The following is a 25,437-nucleotide window of genomic DNA, read 5'->3' on the forward strand; positions in this document are numbered from 1 at the left end:
AATAAAGAAAAACATACCAATTAAATAAACAGCATTTCATTATTCCGAGTCGTCTAACTGTATTCAAGTGAACAGTAATTGAATAATAAACTGTAAAATAATACTGTATACTCTGTTTTATAAACAATTGAATAGAATATATAATTATTAATTTGAAAATAGTTACAAATGATACAAAACCCTCACAACACAGTCACAGGCCTCAAAAAACACTTGCGAAATCATCAGTTATAATCCAGACTCAACAACGTTGCGTATACTTGCAATGTGACTACTGTGAATTGTAGTCACAGTGAATGGCAATATCGATGCTGATATAACAATATATTGTGCAGCCCTACTTTAAATATTCGGTTTGAAATCGCATGCAAGACTTTAAAACAACATCAGCACTATTTAATTGACTTTAAATAATGTTATATTTTGATAGTCATTGGCTGCTAATATGATTTCCCCATTTAGAATTGGCAAGGAGTACTTTTCTGAAATTAAGTTAAGGGGAACGTCAAAATGTGTGAATATAAAACCGGCTTTACCTCAATCTGACCCACAGTTAGTCATTAAAAATTGTATTAATTAAAAATATTTTTAATATAAATCATGAAGAATCTTTATAATACATTTAAAATAAAAAAGTACATTTTACTCATACCCTTACCTAATAAATCCAGAAGTACAGAGAATGGTCTGTGTAATATATATATATATATATATATATATATATATATATATATATATATATATATATATATATATATATATGGTCTTCTAAAAGATAGCTAAGAGATGGATATACAGACGATCAGACAGACAAAACTAACTCATTAATACGTTAAATATGTGATATAGACCTTGTCTAGTTTACAATAAGTTTTATTCTGAGCTTTACAGCCCAGCCCGTCCCCCATCCACCCTTTAAGAGCAGACGATATCAAGCTAAAGCCGTTTACATTCATATGTGATTATCATAAAACAATCTGTCTGGGCGTTTGTCAGCCTGAAAATCACCCACCAAACAGCACTAACCCATCCAGCACGTCACTTTAACATGATTCCCGTCTCATATTGATTATTACAGACTAACTTAATTGATTTATTAACGAATTTATCAGCTGTCTGTGTGTTTTTTCTTACAGACTCAATGGAGCGCTATTGTCTGAATCGAGCTAACATGCTAACCTGACAGAAAACCCACTCACCGCGCGTTAATAAACACCCCCCGTCCGCGAAAACCCTCCACGAACACTAACGACCGCTCAATCTGCCTTTTTCTTGATCGGCACGGCTGTATTTGAGGGGTTAATCTATATATTTTTTTATCCCCGTACGGTTGTTTACCTACTTCCTGGTCGACGTCGCCATCTTGAGCTTTAAGACGGAGGACTCTTCCGCTGACGTCACCGCGCACGACCCGAACTCAACGCTCTCGGACATTTCTTCCAGAATAAAAAGTATAATATTGTTTAAAATACTATATGATATATCTAAATAATGCGTAGTATCAACTAAAGACTGGTTATTACATCAAACCACAGAATTCCCAACAAAATAAAAGAGATTTGTTTTTAAACTCTTTTATAAAATGTATAGCCTACAGTGGACTGTAGGGAAAATGTAATGAGATTTAAGTTTATTATTTGTATAGGAGACGAAATCATGTTTTACTTAGTCTTTTAGTGTGAAAAAAGGAAAAAACTGTTTGGAATAGTGTACATATTAATATGTACCCAACTGAAAAAAAAACTGCTTAAACTAGCCTAGTCTGGTTGGCTGGTTTTAGCTGGTCGACCAGGCTGGTTTTGGAGGGGTTTTGGCCATTTCCTGCCTGGTCTGAGCTGGTCAGGCAGGGAGATGACCAGTTAAAACCAGCTTGAAGCTATGTCAAGCTTAAACCAGGCTAGTCAAGTTGGTTTTAGCTGGTCATTTTCCAGTCTGACCAGCTAAGACCAAGCTGGAAATGTCTGGAAACCAGCCTGGAAATGGCCAAAACCCCTCTAAAACCAGCCTGATCGACCAGCTAAAACCAGCCAACCAGGTTTAAGCAGGATTTTTCAGCAGGGTAGGCTAATTAGACTCTTCCCATCCTTTACAGGATATTTTTGTTATCAAGTTGAAACTAATATATCAAGAAATTACAATATTTTTTAGTTTTATTTTCAAGTATATTACTATCATTTTTTTTTTTTTTGCTATGCGTAAGTCTTTCCTCTGTAGTTGTCAGTGGTGGAAAGAGTACTAAAAGTACTAAAAGTACCATTACTTTACATGAAATTTGTGCATGTGTGTGTAAACGTAGCATTATGTAGTGCATCTCGCTATTGCCCAGCAGGCACGTCATAAGACGTTAATATTAGGTTAGATTTAGGTTGTGATGTCAGATGACCAAAATGTAATGTCTAGACAGCATCTAAAGACAGCGTTATTTTGATGTCCAATAATGACGTCAAATGACGGTGAAATTTGGTTGGGCAACCAAAATCCAGCATCTGATAGATGTCATAGTGGTAACGTCCACACAACGTCAAGCTGTAACATCATTAGACGTTGATATTTGGTTGGTTTTAGGTTGAGTTCTGACATCGACTCGATTTTCATTTCCAAACAAACTGCAACGTCCCCACGATGCTAGGGTAAAACGTCAAACTGACATAATCTGATCTGATATAAAATATAACGTTATATTTTAATACAAATATAAATATGTTTAACTCTTGGGGAAACCGGAGAACGCGGAGGAAACTCACGCCAACACGGGGAGAACATGCAAACTCCACACTGAAATGAGTTGTGACATTTTGAAATAATTTCAATCAATCATTAATTTTTCGGCTTAGTCCCTTTATTAATCTGGGGTCGCCACAGCAGAATGAACCGCCAAATTATCCAGCATATGTATTACGTTGCCCTTCCAGCTGCAACCCATAATTTGTAAATTTAATAATAGTCTCCCAAAAGTTAATATGACCAAAATAAAAGACTTGCTTAAAGTTGTTTACAGAAACAATCATCATGGTATCTAATCAATGAAATAAAGCAAAAAACATAACGAAAAGACCCAAAAGTTTAAAAATAGATGTTTTAATAAGCTTGTGCATCAACTATCCTACTTTACTGTATTATAATGATTCAATGTGTAATTTTTAAAGTGAGTCAACATGCTGTAAAATGCACAAAATTAACTATTTTGAAAATGTAAAAGTGCAGATTGTTTGCTGTAAGGGTTGGGTTTAGGGGGAGAGGGAGACATCTGTACACTTCATTACAGCTGTGGAGAGTCCCCATTTTTGTGACGTGTGATTTAAATGGTCGTGCCGAACTGAGTCTGGTTCTTTCAAGGTTTTTTTTCTTCACTCTCCAATTGGTGAAGTTTTTTTTCCCTCTCAGCTGTCGCCACTGGCTTGAATAGTTCAGGATCTGAAAAGCTACTCATCGATGGATTTGCTCTTCAGTGTTTGGACTCTCAATAATGACTTCAAACCACACTGAACTGAGCTAAACTTAAACACTAAAAACTGAACTACCCTGATCCAGTTACTATGACCATTTATGTGAAGCTGCTTTGACACAATCTACATTGCAAAAGCGCTGTACAAATAAAGCTGAATTGAATTGAATTGATGTTTTATAAACAAATTTCGGGAGGAGCACGATCCGTCTTTGGCGAGGCTAAAGCTGCGGTCACACTGGGCTTTTCCTCCCATAGACTTCCATTCATACACACGCGAATGCGTCAGACCGGAAACGCAGGTCCGTGCGTCAAGTTTCGCAGATTGCTGCGGTGCAAAGTTCAAGCTTGGTGAACTCTGACCTGCGATATTGCATCACTTGTCTGTGTGAGACCAATCGAGGATCAAAACATGACATCTATGGACAGAAATTTAAAACATGGAGCAATCGCTCGCTTTTAAAAATGTCTAATACACTTGTTTAATCCCGCCCCTTTTCGCAGAGCCACACGACAGAATTTCGCATGCTTAAACTCTAATGTGACCGCAGCTTCATTCATCACACACACAATCATTCTATTATCCAATCAGCTCAAGAGGAAACCCCTATAAATAGTCAAACACGTCATACCTCCATTTTCTCTAGACTTCAGCGACCCTCCACCACCCCAACTCCACACTATTAAACCAGAAACCTATTTGAATCTGAAGGGGGAGCGTTCTGGAGCCGGGCTAGATACTGCGCTCGGACCCTATCTCTTTATCCTGATAAGGGGAGTAACATGAGTTATGGAGTCTTCCCAAACTCAGAGCCCTCTCCAGGGACAGCATGCCAAATGCGCATATTCTATTCAGATAAATATCTGTGAGTGTGAACTCGTGAAATCAGGACACAAATCTACACAGGTATTACAAGACGGTTGTACAGTATGACTGTGTGTGTGTGTGTGTGTGTGTGTTTGATTGGTAGCACTCTTTCCTATAGCTAATGGGCGGTAATAGTTCAGAGTCCGTGGACTTTGAAAGGTTTGCACTGATTTCATGTTGATTCCATCATCAGTGTTGAGCTGAACAGCACGACACACACACTTGCACACACACTTTAAAACTCAGGGAAATCAAGACTGAAGATGTGCCTTTTCACTCTTTAGATATTTATTTTTCAAAACTATTTATTATTGTTTTTATTCACTGCCTGCATATTTCTGCTGGAGTAGATCATCGACAGGACTCAAGGGATATTCTCATATTTGCGTCACTTTCGTGTTTTCAGATGGATTTTCCTCCAGAGATCAGCGTTTTTCTTCTGTCTCTGACAGCGCCGGTGATTTTATACACAATTAACCATGTGCCCTTCTTACAAGAGTAAGTTTGCACTTTATATTATTATTATTTTAGAGCATTATTGCATTTTAAAGATTGAGCAGTGTTGTGAAATAACATACAAGTTGATTAAAAAAGATCTTGTGGTTCAATATGTGATTTAAAAACTTTTTATGAGGCTTTAATGGCCTTATTTGACCATAAGAGGGAAACCAACATCAGCTGCATACTTTGTTTAATCAAGATCTGATTAATGAGCTGATACTGTTTTATGCATTTATGCAATGCTGCATGTACATGTAAATGAATATGTTAAGGTCCAGTCTGATTTTTTATTTTGTGACTTCTTTTTTTATCAAAATTCAGTGCAATTTAGTCTCAAAACACACACAAAAATGATTTAAAATGATTTAAGCATCATGCAAATATTTAGTTTTAATATAAAATATGAAATATTCCAAATTATATTAAACATTCTGTCCTACTTTTAATTCCAGCTGATTTTTGTTAGCCATAAAAATAGTCATGCTTTATTTCCATTGTACAAATCATTATAAAATAGGATCTTAAGTTTTGTGGGATTTTGTTTGTCATGAATTATTTCACAGCAGCTTTATTTTTAATAGAAGTGAATAAAATTGTATTTCATTTAAATTGTAAATTATTTACACAACAAATTTATTTTTATATATGAAATAATAATTAAATGTATAAATATTCAGAAAATAACATATGAACTATAATCACTAATATTCACTTCACTTCAGCATTTTAAAATCTTGTATTTACAGTTGACTACAGGATTATTCTGTATAAAATATATAATTTCAGTTGTAAATTATTGACACAACACATTTATATTTAAATATGAAACATTAATGTATATTGAAATGTATACATAATATATATAGTATTATTATTATTAAATATTTAAAATTTTCAAAATAATTTATAATTATTTTTACGTTCCTATATTTTTGGCAGTTAAATATATTTTATTTAGCATAAATGTTTTGTTTGTTTTTTTCTCTCCTATTTATTTATTACTGTTAAATATGTTTAACTCTTGGGGAAACCGGAGCACGCGGAGGAAACTCACGCCAACACGGGGAGAACATGCAAACTCCACACTGAAATGAGTTGTGACATTTTGAAATAATTTCAATCAATCATTAATTTTTCGGCTTAGTCCCTTTATTAATCTGGGGTCGCCACAGCAGAATGAACCGCCAAATTATCCAGCATATGTATTACGTTGCCTTTCCAGCTGCAACCCATAATTTGTAAATTTAATAATCGTCTCCCAAAAGTTGATATAACCAAAATAAAAGACTTGCTTAAAGTTGTTTACAGAAACAATCATCATGGTATCTAATCATGAAATAAAGCAAAAAACATAATGAAGAGACCCAAAAGTTTAAAAATAGATGTTTTAATAAGCTTGTGCATTACTTATTACATTATTATAATGATTCAATGTGTAATTTTTAAAGTGAGTCAACATGCTGTAAATTGCACAAAATTTCGCATGCTTAAACTCTAATGTGACCGCAGCTTCATTCATCACACACACAATCATTCTATTATCCAATCAGCTCAAGAGGAAACCCCTATAAATAGTCAAACACGTCATACCTCCATTTTCTCTAGACTTTAAAATCTTGTAAATGTATTTACAGTTACATTTACAGTTGACTACAGGATTATTCTGTATAAAATATATAATTTCAGTTGTAAATTATTGACACAACACATTTATATTTAAATATGAAACATTAATGTATATTGAAATGTATACATAATATATATAGTATTATTATTATTAAATATTTAAAATTTTCAAAATAATTTATAATTATTTTTACGTTCCTATATTTTTGGCAGTTAAATATATTTTATTTAGCATAAATGTTTTGTTTGTTTTTTTCTCTCCTATTTATTTATTACTGTTATATTTTGGGATATGAATTCAGGGATTTAGTTTGTCATTTATCACAGACTTCGGTATTAATCCAATCACAAGCACTTTCCACAAACTTGTCAACTTTCAACCACTTCTATAGCATTCAGAAGCACACACACTTGATAGTATACAGAATGTAGGTCATGTGGTTAAACAGGGTCAAGTGATTGACCCACATACACTGTACATGTTTAGAAATAAAGTTACTTAATCTGTCCCTGGGGCGATACCTTTTCAAAGATACATTTTTGTTCATAACAGGTCCTTATTCATACCCCTAATAAGGTACACATTAATACCCAAAACGTACAAATGTGTATCTCATAGTAACTTACAAAAGTAAACATTTAAAAGGGCAAAAAGGGGCCCTAATGACTTTATTGGGAAAGTCTAGGGAATCTCAACCTACAAACTAGGCCTGTCACGATATACATGTTTTGTTATATTATCATATTATATTTTGTTATCTGATATTTAGCACTGAAATATATTGTGATTAACAATATTATTGTGATTTTAAGGCCATTTTATGTCACTCATTACCAGAATGACAATATAATATCATCATAGTGCAAGTACACTCTTCCAAAGAACACATCATATATCACTCTTAAGAATATTTAATTTAACTAGCTTACTAATGTTCGTTACTCATGTTGGTAATAGTTTATTTAGTTTAAACAGTTTTAAAAAGTATGAAAAGATAGATAGATAGATAGATAGATAGATAGATAGATAGATAGATAGATAGATAGATAGATAGAGAGACAGACAGACAGATAGATAGAAGATAGATAGATAGATAGATAGATAGATAGATAGATAGATAGATAGATAGATAGATAGATAGATAGATAGATAGATAGATAGATAGATAGATAGATAGATAGATAGATAGACGGATAGATAGATAGGTAGATGGATGGATGGACGGACGGATGGACGGACGGACAGACAGACAGACAGACAGACAGACAGACAGACAGAGGGATAGACAGATAGATAGATAGATAGATAGATAGATAGACAGACAGACAGATAGACGGACGGACGGACGGACGGACAGACAGACAGATAGACAGATAGATAGATAGGTAGATAGATAGATGGATGGATGGATGGACGGACGGACGGACGGACGGATGGATAGATAGATAGATAGACAGACAGACAGACAGACGGACGGACAGACAGATAGACGGATAGATAGATAGGTAGATGGATGGACGGACGGACGGACAGATAGATAGATGGATAGATAGATAGATAGATAGATAGATAGATAGATAGATAGATAGATAGATAGATAGATAGATAGATAGATAGATAGATAGATAGATAGATAGAGCAGTGTTCTATAGATTTTCCTTAATGTTCAGTAAGAATTTCTAGCATGTTAAAGTACATTATTAGCATGTTGCTAGTCATTGCTAGCATGTGAACCATACAGGATGTACTGTATGGTGTGTTAGCATGAGTCAAACAAGCCAACCCCCACTTCTCTACGATGTTTTGATGCTGAGATACAGCTGCTGTTATATTGTTGCTAGGTTAGTCTGTTTTGTTGCTATGGAGTTGATTGACAGCTTAGACTGATGATGTATCAAAGGTTCTTGCCAGTATGAACAGTTAAAAACAACCCCCATGTCTCTATAACACTTCAGCATGACGATATCAATCTGAACCTCTATAATGGCAGTCTATGGGACAGTTGCTAGGGTGCAGGATCTGGTTGTTAGGGAGTGGCTAGAAAGTTAAAAGGCCATCAGTGATTGGTTGCTGGCTAGGCTGAGTTAACTGAGCTCAGCCATTAGTCTGTAGGACAGTCTGATGCAGAGTTATGAGGTCACAAAGTTTGGTCCAATGTTAAGTCAATGGGATTTTTCCGATGGTCCCGGGACGTTTTTTGGAAAACTGAAAGTCAGATCAGTCGGAAAAGATATAGCAACCCGAGTCAGACCAGTTTGGAGGTCTGGTGTGAGTTTGGTGGTCATAGCTCAAAAGTTCTAGGAGGAGATGCATTTTGTTTTTTAGTCTCAGAAGAAAAATAGGATAACAGTAGTCTGGCGGCTTGCTACACAAGCAGCCTAATTGTAGTCATTTTAACAGTTTAATAATGAGTCATTGGAGTCAGAAAGTAAAAACACATATCCTAAATAAATTATAATAAATGTTAACACAAAAGTGGAAGGTAAAGAATGACAAAGGCTGCGATATCTGCTACCAGATCTATTTCTATATCAGATACCCACATGACAATATACTACACTTCATATTAATACCTTAAGGGCACATATTAGTACCTAAAAAGTACAAAAGTGTTCCTCTTACACTTTTTAGGCTATTTTTAAGGCTTACTCTTCATATCAATGAATGGATGTGTTGTGTGAAATGATGTTTTTTCCCTGTCAGTCCACAGGTTATGTTGACTATAGGCATCACAGTTCTTACAACAATATTCCTCCTGGCAAACCTCAGTGTCAAGAGTAAGAAATCGACAGACCCTCTGTTCTACGGTAAGACCAAAACTAATATATGCAATGTAACATGAGAAAATAAAATGATAAATAAGAGCTATTTAATGAAGTTAATTGGGCAGGTTAGGATAATTAGGCAAGTCATTGTAAACAGGTGTTTGTTCTGGAGACAATTCAAAACAAATATTGCTTAAGCGAGCTAATAATATTGACCTTAAAATGGTGATTAAAACATAAAAAAATAAAAAAAACAACATTATAAAAAATGCTTTTATTCTAGCCAAAATAAAACAAATAATACTTTCTCCAGAAGAAAAAATATTATAGGAAATCCTGTGAAAAATTCCTGAATCTGTTCAACATCATTTGGAAATATTGGAAAAGTTTACAGGAGGGTGAATAATTTTGAATTCAACTGTATGTAGTAAGGTTTATTTAATGTATGCACAAGTCCAAAAGATGCACATGGAGTAAAAAAAACCCTTCAAGCCATGTGATGTAAGTGCACCTTCACCTGGACCAGCGTGAGCATCATTAACTCACTGTTCAGGACAGAAATCAATAACTGGAGAAGAAAATAAAGTGAAAGACAGACTGAGACTGAGAGATGGGGAGGAGAGAGGGAGTGTGTGTTAGATGGAGAGAGACAGAGATAAAGCAGAGGTGCAGAGCTGAACATGCTAATGTTTACAATTTGTGTGTGTGTGTGTGTGTGTCTCTCTCTCTTTGTGTGTGTGTGTGTGTGTTTCAGTGTTTGCACTGTTTTCCTTCACGTCTGTTGTCAGCATCACAAATGCTCTGCAGCAGGACGGCTTCATCAAAGGCTTCATGGACTTTTATATTAGCAAGGTCAGAGACACAAACACACACACACACACACACACACACACACACACACACACACACACACACACACACACACACACACACACACACACACACACACACACACACACAAGTAAATGACTGTTTATGGTCACAATTATTTTATTCAAATATTAGTAATATTTGTAAGTATTATAATAATGAATAATTTGAAAGATATGATTATATATACATACATGATTATATAAAACATGATTAAAAAAGTGCATGATAAACATATGGTATACATTTTTTACTAATAAATATATGATTTTATATGTATATATAAAGGGTGGACCATTTATATGGATGTATAATGGATGTATATGAATATATGTACACCAATAAACTTTTTGGGATTTTCACAAGAAAAACAATGGTGTGCTGAGTTTTAAACGTAACTTTATTCTTTCTTGAGTTATTTACAAGTTATTTTATTATGGTGTATCCATATAAATGGCCCACCCTGTATATATGTATGTTTATTTATATATATATACATATACATATAAATATATATATATATATATATATATATATATATATATATATATGTATGTATGTATATATATATATATATATATATATATATATATATATATATATATATATATATGTATGTATGTATATATATATATATATATATATATATATATATATATATATATATATATATATATATATATATATATATATATATATATATATATATATACATACATACATACATACATACATACATACATACATACATACATACATACATAAAATCAAACACGGAGAAGCCGTTAATTCACCAATGTCACTTTAGAGCTAGTGTTTGAATGACTCACTATAGCGTAATGTCTGTGATGACAAAACAGCTGATTTTGCCTATCATACACCCGGCGCAGTGTGGCGCAAGGCGCGGCGCAGTAGTCTTTTGGTAGTTTCAGCTTGGCGCAAGAGTCGTTTTGAGGCGTTGCGCTACGCTGTTTAAATAGCAAATGCATTAGCGCTCATATGTGCACCCATAGGCGTTCTGGTCTAAAAAGGAAGGTGTTCTGAGGCGGACCGCTGGCGCGTTGCTATTTTGAGAAACTATAATAGATTTTTCATTAGACCAAAACTAACCCGGTCTAAACTCCAGCACAGAGTTGTGCCTCGCTTACACACTGCTTAATACACACAAGAGAGCAATAGGCAAATATCTTTACATATGAAAAAATGTAAATATTAAGGATATATATAGGATAAAATAAGAATAGATATAGGATATAAATATAAAGGATTAAAATTCTACAAAACATATTATTTTCTAGCCTACATAAATATGAAAAATCACTGCTTTTATGTCTTCTTCATCTCGGGAGGCTTTTTCAGTTCAATCATAACAATTTGCTTTTGTATAATGTTATTATTATTAGCAGTATTATTTATTATATCCATATTTATATTTGTTTTATTAAAAACAAGCTTAGATTTGCCCACCTGTAAGGTTTTAGACCATATGGGGCACAGCATGTGTTTTAGGATATAACTCAGGTTTTTGAGCACATTTTGTTATTATTGTTCATTTATTCGTTTGCTGGAAATTAGAACTGAATTTAGAAATAGTTTTGAAACGAATATTTGCGCTTAACAAACAAAATTAATTATTTATAGACTAATTGATGTCTGTGCGTAAAGGTTTCCCTATCCAAGAGCGAATGTGAAAGTAGTTCCATTATCTCTCATTCTCACGCAGTAGATGCTCTGTTTAACAGTTTTCTGTTAAAACACTGTTAACTGTTTGCTTGTGAATTGCTCAGTTTTTCCACTTAGACTTACTTTGCGTCCTGTAAATAGTGAATGCGCTCTTGGCACGACGCAGCTGACTCTTAAAGGAAATGGGAGATGAGACTCTAATTGGTTTATTCTCAAAACACACCTATAACTCATTAAGAAAATAAACTCAACCCTTATAGACCATGCGCCACGGCGCAAAGCAGATTTTTCCGTCCTTAAATTAGCAAAAACGCGTCCTGACACGCCCTGAAAGCGAATGCGCCCTGCATTTTGCGCTCTGCACATGGACCGTCAAAATAGAGCCCTATAAGGCTGAACGTGACATGAAATGCCATCCGTCTACAGAGATATCTCCCTACAGTTTATTACAGTCTACAGTATTTCTCTGTTGCCGTCTGTATTGTGACAGGTGCCAGGTGTCACAGCGTTTACCCGGAGACTTTAAGGAATAAAAAAAGGAGACAGAAACTACATACATGCCAGTCAACGACAATGAGTAGACAAAAGGAAAAGAAAAAGACACTTAAACATCCATCATAAAATAAAATGTTACAATATTGAAATAAAAGAATGAAACAGCGGTAGAGCGAACAACACACACTTCCCAGAGCTCACCAGAACTGAACGGAGCTCCTATACATGCGTGCTTACATCTAAAAGGTAAAACAACCACAGAAGAAGTCCTCTTAAAGGGGACATTTATACACAATGCATATCAAACATTAAGTGACCGTTACAATATCACAATAATTAACCCTGAAAAAAACAGCGCACTCACGACCAGACTGCTGTTGTGTTTGCGATATGCAGGGAAAAGGCTCAATCCAGCTTCTTAATCGTAGCTTTTTATTGACTCTATCCGGTCCACCTTAAAAACCGAGACGCTTCCGTTTTTCAGCTTCTTGTTTGCGCTCAAGAAAACACAACAGTTTTAAGGAGCAAGGGCTTATTATGCAGTCCTGGCGCCATCTTGTGGATAGACAACGTCAACCGTCTTTGGTCTACTACACTATGGCAGGCTAATGGCCGCCAACCAGCTTTCTCAGAAATTGTAAATATTTAAAAAAAAAGGCACTATTCTTACAAATAAACTGCATAGTTGCAATCTAAACAACTACATTCTCGATGAAAAAAGCCTCAAAAGTATATTTTGTTGTCTAACAGCAGTAATATTTGTCAACCTGTAGTGTCTCTGCTTGTTGCTGGCTGTATGTGGGCGGAGTAATACACAGAGGTGAAGGGTGAAGAGGCCTTTGTGTGATGTTGCTGGCAAAATATCGCACGGCTATCAGCCAAACAGATTCAAGAACCAGATAGAAGTGTTATATAAATATATACACTCACGCACACACGCACACACGCACGCACGCACGCACGCACGCACGCACGCACGCACACACACACACACACACACACACACACACACACACACACACACACACACACACACACACAGTATTTCAATTTTATATTATAAAATAAATTTATAAATCCATATATATATATATATATATATATATATATATATATATATATATATATATATATACCATTAATTGGTTTTAAAGTTGATGTCTATTTTGTTATAATCAATATTAATATATCAGTATTGTGTATTTATTGTATATTAAAATATGTTATAACAATATTGTATTAAAATATTTTTATTGCATAATAATATGATTTAACAATGTTGATTGTAACAATATAGGCATCAACTTTGACGTTAATAACAATTATAACGTGATGCAGAGTTGCAATGTACGACAGAAAATAACCAGATTACATGTAGATTTTAAAACTACATTTAGTTTTTCAATACACTAATTAAGCATGTTGTCATAATAGCACTGAAATAACTGATGCTTTATTTTACCACACATTCTTCAAAATGGAGCTAAAAAACATTACAAAAAGACCTCTTGAATTATTGTCTTGATTTCCAACAAAGACCTATTTTGTTTAAGATATTAAATCTTGTGTTCTGAGAAAACGTGCCAAAATTCAATAAATTTATACAAAAAAAACAAACAAAAAAAAACATCTACCTATGTCAGAAAAACAATTGTTTTCTTTTTATGACTACATTTGCAGACATTTATTCTAATTTTAGGCATACAAATATTTTTTTTTTCTGTAAAACAAGACCTATTATGTGTCATTTTGCTTAAGTAAATCTATACTGATTTAAAAGGGTTTAAAGATTACTTATTATGCAGAAATTATTTTTATAAGGGGTTTAAACACAGTTGTGTGTCAGCAGTGTGTATATATAAGCAGCTTCTAATGGTAAAATGTATTAATGGTATTTTATATAATCAGACTTGATCAAAACAGTCTGCAGAAACACTTTGATTGACATTTTCCCTTTGTACGTGTCATCAGAGGGGGAAAAGCCACACCCACTAGTGACCATCTATCCCTAATTAGCATAAGACGGATTTTCTATCTGCTGAAGATAATGTCAGTGACTAAGAGAAATATAAATGTTTTCTACTTCTTTTGACATTATTAGTTTTTCACAGACAATGTTAGTCTTGTTTTTGAATCTGCCACTATGCTGACACACAGGCGTTTGTAGCTCCACCCTCTTCTGAAAAGAGCACAATCTCATTTTAATTTAAAGCGACAGTCACCAAAACAGCACAATTAGAATCAAAACCTAATTGGGTCAGTTTCAGAGTGTTATAAACATTATCAGTGTGCAGGCCCGGATTAAGAACTCAGGGGCCCCTGGGCACATTGTAAGGCCCCCTACCTGGCCGCACCCCTATAGTTGAATTTAAAAAATAAGAATAATATAATAATTTTTAAATAAAATTAATCTATAATTTGTTGCCCACATATTTAAATAAATGATATATAGTACATATGTATTTATAGTCTAAAAAGATTTAACTTATTTTTCAAAGCATTGAATAAAAATACTAATAAAACTATATATATATATATATATATATATATATATATATATATATATATATATATATATATATATATATATATATATATATTTTTTTTTTTTTTTTTTTTTTAAGGGTATTTTAATGTATTGCTTTTACAAACTTGTAAAGCATATTATTGCCATGGCATATAACGCACAATGCTTCTCTAATACAGTTCTATGAATCTGAGTCTTTCATAATACAAACTCTGATTTACTGTCTCTCTCCTCCTCTCCCTGTATTTTCTCTACTCTTATCGTGATGAAGACTTGATTATAAACCTAAAAGTATCCGAAATCACACACACTATACCTCTTCTCTCCCGTCTCTCTCCTCTTCTGGGCCTTTCTCTCTCTCTCCCTCTCTCTCTCCTTTTCTGTCTGTCTCTCTCCGCCTGGTTAATGCTAGCTTCTCATCATTTAAAGTTACCATAACGTCTTCTTCTGTACCCTCATTTTCCTGATCATGGGTCTGTTTAAAGAAGGTGTGTATGGAAAATGCCTCAATAAAGTTGCTTCCTCTCCTCTTTCTCTCGCGTTTGCTAAATCCACTTGTCCACTCATTTTTGATCTATGACAGATATAACGTTACACCACAGTCCGCTCAGTTTAGTGCGGGTTATTACAAAACTGACGTTTCCGCGCTTGACCAATTACAGCATTCTGTTTAGTTAAATAAAGAAAGGCAATTTAAATATAATAATAATATTAATGTGTGATCGCTATTTTTTTTTGCTCAGAGGAAATACAGTTGTCTGAGCAATATAGTTTTTGCAGAGAGGGAGGCACCTAAAATAAGGCTAAACATTATTAAATACCCACGAGACACTTGTGACTTTATATCACATTTGCATTATTTAAAAAAAAATGTTTCCTTCCTGTTAAAAATAAATATATTTCCAATCTGATATGTAATGGGGATTAAAAAGTAGCACGAGTTCAGCTGATGGTGGATTCGAACCGAGTTGATGATCAAACGCGTCAAAAGATGAGACAATGCGCCTTACAAGGTGCGCCACTGCGGCTGAAATGATACACAGCTCTTTACTCATCTTGTCTCTATCAATCAGGCATCGATAAACCCTGAATAGCTTATTCCAACTAGAATCGCTATTTGCAATTAGCCTAAAAAGACACTCCGAAATTGTCTTTTTTTCTCCCACCTCGCAGGGGCCCCTAGTGCGCAAGGGCCCCTGGGCCTGTGCCCATAAGGCCCATTGGTTAATCCGGCCCTGTCAGTGTGGTATTTTGAGCTAAAACTTCACACACACACTCTACACTTTCAGAAATAAAGGTACGCGAGCTGTCACTGGGGTGGTACCTTTTCGAAAGGTAAATATTTGTACTTAAAGGGTCCTGTAGCGGCATTTTTGCTTCAAGCCGCTAATGCGGTAAGGGTAAACAATGACGCGTTAGTCCGCTGTGAATCCTTTTTTTTAATTTTTATTTTATCACATCTTGTGCCATCAAATCAGTGAAATTGCTTCTCAGTAGCACCCGTCACCACACACAAACCCACGATCTGAAAATTGTATCCGCTTCCCTTACTACTCCACCTACTACCTGGCTTCCCTAAATCCCAATTTTAACAGAATAAAAGTCTTCATTCACAAAATCACAACAATAAAGCAAATACTTAGATATGAATAATATATGAATACAAAATTCTAAATACTCAAACCTAAATACAACAATTATCAAATGTAAACTTAATAATAACCATATAATCCAACCAATTTAATCCAAACCTAATTATAAAAAAAAGAAATGGCTCCAACAGGTCCTTATTAATACCTTGAGGGTACATATTAGTACTTCTTGAAATGTTTATGCACTAATATATACCTTTGAGATACCAATATATGGCCTTTAAGTACAAATATGTACCTTTTGAAAAGGTACCACCCCAATAACAGCTCACATACCTTTATTTCTGAGAGTGTAGAGACATCAGATGCTTATTTAGCATCTTGTAAAAAGGGTACTAATAGGTCTCCTTTAAACAATTGTACTAAAGTAGAACATCACTTTATTTTTAAAGTGCATTCATTAATGATGGATAATTGTCTTACTTGTGCTGTTGTTGTAGGCAGAGCCGTATCTAAACACAGCTCACGGTGTGATGATGAGCTACTGGGACGGCGTGATTCACTACTGTCTGCTGCTCTTCATGATCCACTGCATGAGCGAAGGGTAAAAATCATCATTACAACAGAATACATCATGTGTTCACATCAACACGTCACATCAAATCATTAGATCTGAAGCTGAAATTAATGGACTAGCTTAAAGACTAAACTATTCGCCCTCCTGTGAACTTTTAATTCTATTTATATTTCCCAAGTGCTGTTTATTTTTTACATAATAGATTTAATAACCGATTTCTAATAACTGATTTCTTATATATTTGCCATGATGACAGTATTTACAAGATACTTTGCAAAGATACTAGTATTCAGCTATTCATTGCATGGCGCAACTAGGTTAATTAGGTCCATTAGGCAAGTAAGGGTAATTAGGCAAGTCATTGTATAACAGTGGTTTGTTCTGTAGTCATTCATTCATTCCTTTTCTTTCATATAAAGACATTGATATGAACAGTGTTGGTTTAATATGTGCTGTTTTTCCTCTGTCAGGAAGCCGTTTCGCAGTCTGGGTTTATTATGGGCTGGATCTATGATCACCAGTCAGATTGTAGTAATCTCTGGCGTCATAGTGGGTGAGAAAGTCACCTCATATACTCTAAATCTGAGCTGTGTTTTTGCTAAAAGTGTGTGTGTCAAACTCAGTGCTATATATTAATGTGTCTATTCAGGTAAATATGGGAAAAACCTGGTTCCTGCTCTGTGTAGACATGGCCCGGCTTTGCTTTTATCCATATGGGCGGCGGTGAGGCTTTTCAATAGGCCGAGGGAGCTGTCAATCATTCCTGCTGACCAGGTGAAGACAAATGATGATGTGATGTCATACAGGCTAATAAGCACGTCAGATCTACTGTATGACTGACAACACAGCAGGTCAAAACCCTAATGGCTAATGGACGGCTGCTTCACAGTCAAGGCTGTTTATGCTAATGAGGGAGAGAGGGTCGCTAGTGGGCGGGGCCTTCTCCCTCTGATGGCACGTACAAAGGGAGAGTGTCAATCAAAGTGTTTATGCAGACTGTTTTTATTAAGTGTAATAAAAAAAAATTCTGAATTAATTTTTTAGCATTAGAAGCTGCTTATATTCGCACACTGCTGATACACAACTGTTTAAACCCTTTATGAAGGTGATTTATGCATAATAGCTGCCTTTTAAGGTTGAGTTTGTTGTGTGCAGCTGCAGCAGGAGCAGAAGAAAACACTGCTGTCCCGACCTGTAGATCTGCTGCTGACGCTTGGCCTGCTGGGAAACATGGCCTTTAATGCCTTCAGAGGGTTTGTAAGTGTCCTCACATCCATCTATCCAAAAACCATCCAACCAAAATCCACCCATCCACCCATTAATCCATCCATCCATCCATCCATCCACCCATCAACCCAAATTCCACCCAACCATCCATCCATCCAAAATCCATCCATCCATCCAAATTCCACTCATCCATTCATCCACCAACCCATTCATCTATCCGTCCGTCCACCCTTCCATCCATCCATCCATCCATCCATCCATCCATCCATCCAAATTTCACCCACCTATCCATCTAAAATCCACTCATCCATCCAAAATCCACCCATTCATCCAAAAATCATCCATCCATTCATCTATCCATCCACCAATCCAGTATCCATCCAACCACCCACCAACCCATCCAAAAGTCCATCCATCCATCAACCCACCCTCCCACTCATCCATTAATCCATCCATCCACCCACCCACCAACCCACCCAAAAGTCCATCCATCCATCAATCCACCATTCCACCCATCCAATAATCCATCCATCCACCCACCCACCAACCCATCCAAAAGTCCATCCATCCATCAATCCACCATTCCTCCCATCCATCAATCCATCCATCCATCCATCCACCCACCAACCCATCCAAAAGTCCATCCATCCATCAATCCACCATTCCACTCATCCATCAATCCATCCATCCATCCATCCATCCATCCATCCATCCATCCATCCATCCATCCATCCACCCACCAACCCATCCAAAAGTCCATCCATCCATCAACCCACCCTTTCACCCATCCATCAATTCATCCATCCATCCATCCACCCACCCACCTACCCACCAAATCATCCATCCACCCATCCATCCATCCATCCACCCACCCACCTACCCACCAATCCATCCACCCACCCATCCATCAATCCATCCATTCACCCACCCATCCATTCATCCACCCATTCAACATCCACCCATCCAACCATCCAAAATCCACCATCCATTTAAAAATTATCCAACCATCCATTCATATACCCCCCAACCCATCCAAAATCCATCCATCCATCAATCCACCCACCCACCCACCAATTAATCCATCCACCCATCCACCTATCTATCAATCAAAAATTCACCCATCCATCAATCCACCCACCCAACAATCCATCAATCTAGTCTACCAATCCATCAATCTATCCATTCATCCACCCATCCATCCACCCATTTAAAATCTACCAACCCATCCATAAATCCATCCATCCACTCACCCACCAATCCATCCATCTATTTATCCATCTAAAATGCACCAATCCACCCACCAATCCATCCATCTGTCCACCCATCCACCATCCACCCATCCATCCACCCATTCACCAATCTACCCATCCACCCATCGACCAAACCATCCATCCATCCATCCATCCATCAATCCATGTGTGTTTGTTTATCTATCATTTATTCTGTTCTTCATTCATCTCCATCTTTATAATCTCCATCAGGTTGTTCTGGAGTGTTCTCTGGATCTGTGTTTCTCCTACATCTATCAGTACGAGCCCTACATGAAGGACAGCGTCGGCTTTCCTAAAGTCACGGTCAGTGTCGGGGTAATCAGTTACCGAGATTAATAAGTAAAGTGAGGGGTTTCCTGCTCAATTTTAGGTCATTTTATTCAGAATCAGAATGTAAATGAATGAGCTTTAATCGCTAAGTGTGCACAAACACACAAAGATTTTTTTTTTCACAAGCTCAGGGTACATACATATATAACATAAGACAGAAGGACATAAAATAAGTGGGAAATAAAGCAAACAACAACAAATGCTAAAGTTCTATGTGCAGTATTGTTGACTCTAATAGAGGATGATGATTCATTATTGCCTGCAGATGCTGGTGCTGCTCTTCTATGTGTTTCCGCTGTTGTTTGCGTGTGTTTACGGGCTTCACACTCCTGGATGTACGTGGATGTTGGACTGGACACTCGTCCTCGCTGGAGCTGTGGCTCAGGTACACACACTGAAAACACTGATGACAATTACGACTAAAACTAGCATACTGACAAACCCAACTGTTGTGTTCATATGTTGGATTGTAATTTAACTGAAATATTAGGGTATATGCATGGCAAGTGTTTTTCAGCCACTGATAAACTTCAAGCGTTAAACGAGGGGAAAAGCTGTTTAAACACAATTGCCGCCAGGAGCAGCAGGCTAATGCTGAAACTGCATTGCAAATATTGTGATCAAATACATTTCCACATGACGTGAAACAATGGAATTGAATGCAGTGCTTTTAGTCAGGTGTGAAACCACTTCATATCATATTTCAATCAGGCAGTGAAGATCATTGATTTTAATCAGATCAGATCTTAAACACAGTGGGCTCTATTTTGACGGTCCATGCGCAGCGCGCAAACGCTTTCAGGGCGTGTCAGGACGCGTTTTTGCCAATTTAAGGACTGGAAATCTGCTTTGCGCCATGGCGCATGGTCTAAAAGGGTTGAGTTTATTTTCTTAATGAGTTATAGGTGTGTTTTGAGAATAAACCATATAGAGTCTCATCTCCCATTCCCTTTAAGAATCAGCTGCGTCGCGCCAAGAGCGCATTCGCTATTTACAGGACGCAAAGTAAGTGTAAGTGGAAAACTGAGCATTTCCCTAGCAAACAGTTAACAGTTTTTTTAACAGAAAACTGTTAAACAGAGCATCTACTGCGTGAGAATGAGAGATAATGGATCACTTTCACTTTCGCTCTTGGATAGGGAAACCTTTACGCACAGACATCAATTAGTCTATAAATAAATACTTTTGTTTGTTAAGCGCAAATATTCATTTCAAAACTATTTCTAAATTCAGTTCTAATTTCCAGCAAACGAATAAATGAATAATAATAACAAAGTGTGCTCAAAAACCTGAGTTATATCCTAAAACACATGCTGTGCCCCATATGGTCTAAAACCTGACAGGTGGGCAAATCTAAGCTTGTTTTTAATAAAACAAATATAAATATGGATATAATGAATAATACTGCTAATAATAATAACATTATACAAAAGCAAATTGTTATGAATGAACTGAAAAAGCCTCCCGAGATGAAGAAGACATAAAAGCAGTGATTTTTCATATTTATGTAGGCTAGAAAATAATATGTTCTGTAATATTTTAATCCTTTATATTTATATCCTATATCTATTCTTATTATATCCTATATATATCCTTAATATTAACATTTTTTCATATGTAAAGATATTTGCCTATTGTTCTCTTGTGTGTATTAAGCAGTGTGTAAGTGAGGTGCAACTCTGCGCTGGAGTTTAGACCGGGTTAGTTTTGGTCTAATGAAAAATCTATTATAGTTTCTCAAAATAGCAACGCGCCAGCGGTCCGCCTCAGAACGCCTTCCTTTTTAGACCAGAACGCCTATGGGCGCACATATGAGCGCTAATGCATTTGCTATTTAAACAGCGTAGCGCAAAGCCTCAAAACAACTTTTGCGCCAAGCTGAAACTACCAAAAGACTATTGCGCCACGCCTTGCGCCACACTGCGCCGGGTGTATGATAGGGCCCAGTGAGTTTATAATGACATGACAGTTCACTATAAGCCCCCGAGTGGGCTTATTCAAAATGAAAAGATTTTAGATTGTAGTTATATTTTATGTCAAATTGGGCCAAATATTTCCTTCAAAGACGAATTGGACAATATGGACTAAACTAATTGTCATTTTAATGTAAGAAATAATGAACTCAATGTTGGGTTTGTCTATATTTTACTCAACTATGGCTTAAAACAACCCAGCGTTATTAACCCAGCGATTATAGCAACATTTTAAATCTCCAAACGAGCCAAAAATGTCCTTCAGATACTAGTAAAATTCAAAATGAAAAGTGTACTGTATAAATTCCCATGCATATAGCCCATTACCTCAATGTTGGTTTTGTCCATATTTGACCCAACATTGAGTTAAAACAACCCAGAATTTTAAAAAACTTTTTTAATGCCCAGATGAGCCAAAATTGTCCCTCAGAGACCAAGGCAATGATATATAACTTGCTTAAAAGAGAAAAACATAAAGAAAACACTGGGTCAAACACGGACAAAACCAACTGTTGGATTTAAAAGTGCCATTTGGATTTAACTGTTGAGATTGTCCATATTTGACCCAATGTTGGGTTAAAACAACCCAGTATTTTTTAGAGTGTAGTAACTTTTATAGTCCAAATGTACCAAAAACGACTATCAGAGACATAAGCAGTAATAAATAATATACACTTTTAAAAAGCTGGGTTGTTGTAACTCAGTGTTGGGTCAAATAAGGACAAGCCCAATGGTGGGTTAGAAAATGTAATTTAATTGAAGTAACTGAAATCAACTTAACATTTGTCCATATCTGACCCAACAGTGCGTTCAAACAACCCAGTAGTTTTTAGATTGTAGTTATATTATATGTCAAATTGGGCCAAATATTTCCTTCAGAGACAGAAAAAATGCTGTTGTGTATAACTTAAAGTTGGGTCAAATATGACTAAACTAATTGGACAATATGGACTAAACTAATTGTCATTTGAATTTAACAAATAATGAACTCAATGTTGGGTTTGTCTATATTTTACTCAACTTTGGCTTAAAACAACCCAAAGTTATTAACCCAGCGATTTTTTTTTTAAATCTCCAAACGGGCCAAAAATGTCCTTCAGAAACATGCAAAACTGTATAATATGCACAAAGAAAGAAAAAAGAAACCCTAAGTGTTTCCTGTAATCAAAGCTGACAGAGACCCAGTGAACATTTGGGTAAAATTTTAATTTAAGTTTGAACAAAAATCAACCCAAATTTAGGTATGTCTATATTTGACCCAAATGCTGTGATGTGATGTGATGTGTGTGTTATCTGCACAGACTCAGTGGACTCACCTTGGCGCATCGCTTCATTCTCGCACACCGTTCACATACCGGATCCCGAAAGACGAGTGGCGCACGGTGGTCCTGCTGAACCTGCTGACGGTGGCGCTGCCCGTCCTGCTCGCCCTGCGCTGTTACGCCAAACAAAGCTTCTTCATCAGAGTCCATCCAGAAGAACAGACCCGCAACGGCAAGAAGAACAACTGACAGACCTGCAGCACTCACATCCACAAACTGACAGAACACAACTACAGACTCGGGCTGTAATCTTGATCTCTAAACTGTCAAACCAATTGCATTTCACAGGAGGGCTAATGATTCTCTACTCAAATATATTCATTCATTCATTTTCCTTCAGTGTAGTCCCTTATTTATTAGGGGTCGCCACAGTGAAATGAACTGCCAACTATTCCAGCATATGTTTTACACAGCCCTCCAGCTGCCACCCAGTACTGGGAAACACCCATACACACTTACATTCACACACACTCATACACTATGGCCAGTTTAGTTCATCCAATCCCCTTGTAGTTCACCTGTTTGGACTGAGGGGGAAATCGGAGCACCCGGAGGAAATCCACAGCAAACAATGCACATGCAAATTCACACAGAAATGCCAACTGACCCAGCCGGACTCGAACCAGCGACCTTCTTGCTGTGAGGCGATAATGCTAACCACTGAGTCTCCGTGTCGCCTATTTTAAGTTGTTTTTTAAGTCTTAATAACATTATTTAAAGTCTTATAAGTCTTCATTTCAGTTGTATTGTCAGTATCAGTGTGATTAAAGCGATATCAGACAAATGCCTGATTTTATTTATTTAAGGTGAACACAAAAAATGACTAAATTGCATGGATTTAAAATATTATTATTGGGCTTCATTGATGAAATGAATCGATCTGATCTGTTTTTCTTTTGCACAGTGTGTCTTGATGTGTGTGAGTGTGTGGAATGGTGAAAACTACTGAACTCTAGGAGGTTTATCTCTGGTCAGTTGGTAAAAACTCAATAAATATGGACTCTGGACTAGTTTACGTCACTGTCAGAAATGTTTGAAGGCCGCTGATGCTCTGGGTGTGTCCTGAATGCCTGTCTGTGTGTGTGTAGTAGTATCTTTCTCTAAATTAAAAGTGGTTAAACACTAGCTCTGAGACAAAATCAGATTTTTAGCTAATCATACAACTTTCATAACCGCTAAATTCAGTTTAGACCTTCAAACTGGACCTTAAAAATAGATAATATAATATACTAATATTTTAAATCATGCTAGTAATGCGCTAGTAAGAACTGGCTATATGAACATGTTAAAACATGCTAGTATTGTGCTAAAGATGGTAGGACAGGCTAACATGTTAAAACAAGGTTGCTCATACTTAAGTTGTCCAGCAGAGTTTAGCTCCAACCCCAACCAGACACAACTGAATCAGCTAATCAAGCTCTAGTTAAGATACTGTATATCAGAAACTTCCTGGCTAAAGTTGGAGCTAAACTGCAGGACATCTGCCCTTCAGGACAGAGTTTGGGCAACCCTTTGTTAAAACATGCTAGTCTTGTGCTAAAGATGGTAAACATGCTAACAACATGTTAGAGCATGCTAGTGTTGTGTTAAAAGGTGGTAGGAAAGTGTAACAACATGTTAAGACATGCTAGTATTTCACTAAAACAGGCTAACAACATGATAAACCATGCCAACAATGTGATAAAAATAGTAGAACAGGCTAGCAACATGTTAAATCATGGTTTTGTGCTAAAACATGGTAGAACAGTCTAACAACAATAAACCATGCCAGCAATGAGCTAAAACACGATAGAACAGGCTAGAAATATGTAAAATATGCTGGTTTTGTGCTGAATGATGGTAAAACATGGTAAAACATGTTTTAACATACCAGTAATGCAGTAAAACATGGTTGAACAAACATTTTAAACCATGCTATACCGATGAGCTAAAATATGCCACAACAGACAAAATATGTTAAAATATGCTATTATTGTGCTAAAACATGGTAGAACAGGCTAACAACGTGTTAAAACAGACTAGTATTGTGCTAAAACATGGTAGAACAGGCTAACAACATGTTATTATTGTGCCACATAATGGTAGAACAGGCTAACACCATCTTAAAACATGTTAGCACTGTGATAACTCATGGTAGAACAGGCTAACAACATGTTGAAACATGTTAGCATTGTGCCTAATCATGGTAGAACGGGCTAACCACAGGTTAAAACATTTAAGCATTGTGCCAAGTAATACTAGAACGGGCTAACACAATGTTAAAACATGTAAGCATTGTGCCAAATCATGGTAGAATGGGCTAACATGTTAAAACATGTTAGTATTGCGCTAAATCATAGTAGAACAGGCTAACAACATGTTAAA

General features: G+C 36.1%; 2 protein-coding genes across 8 annotated transcripts in view; one reads left to right on the forward strand and one right to left on the reverse strand.

The window, feature by feature from the left end:
* sbno2a (strawberry notch homolog 2a) overlaps positions 1–1,390 on the reverse strand; it is an 83,390-nt gene extending 82,000 nt beyond the window's left edge. For 2 of the 7 annotated variants that reach the window (XR_012384834.1, XM_073911394.1), the window contains exon 1: positions 1,343–1,390. The gene's annotated coding sequence lies outside the window, so the exon portion shown is untranslated. 7 annotated transcript variants of the gene reach the window in all.
* Positions 1,391–4,504: 3,114 nt separating this feature from the next.
* tm6sf2a (transmembrane 6 superfamily member 2a) lies at positions 4,505–24,148 on the forward strand. The gene is made up of 10 exons (NM_212944.2): positions 4,505–4,811; positions 9,145–9,248; positions 9,961–10,058; positions 16,874–16,977; positions 17,421–17,503; positions 17,600–17,724; positions 18,106–18,207; positions 19,659–19,751; positions 20,044–20,163; positions 23,053–24,148. The coding sequence occupies exons 1-10, from the start codon at positions 4,720–4,722 to the stop codon at positions 23,260–23,262; spliced, it is 1,131 nt and encodes a 376-aa protein (NP_998109.2). The 5' UTR covers positions 4,505–4,719; the 3' UTR covers positions 23,263–24,148.
* The last annotated feature ends 1,289 nt before the right edge of the window (positions 24,149–25,437 follow it).

This window comes from Danio rerio, chromosome 2 (genome assembly GCF_049306965.1).
Source record: "Danio rerio strain Tuebingen ecotype United States chromosome 2, GRCz12tu, whole genome shotgun sequence".
Lineage (NCBI taxonomy): Eukaryota > Metazoa > Chordata > Actinopteri > Cypriniformes > Danionidae > Danio > Danio rerio.

What these genes read in the sequence shown, in the direction of transcription:
- tm6sf2a (NM_212944.2), top strand. Translation starts at nt 4,720, where the DNA reads ATGGATTTTCCTCCAGAGATCAGCGTTTTTCTTCTGTCTCTGACAGCG. An exon ending in AATCTCTGGCGTCATAGTGG is followed by an intron (nt 17,504 to 17,599) that starts GTGAGAAAGTCA and finishes GTGTCTATTCAG; the next exon opens with GTAAATATGGGAAAAACCTG. An exon ending in TTAATGCCTTCAGAGGGTTT is followed by an intron (nt 18,208 to 19,658) that starts GTAAGTGTCCTC and finishes AATCTCCATCAG; the next exon opens with GTTGTTCTGGAGTGTTCTCT.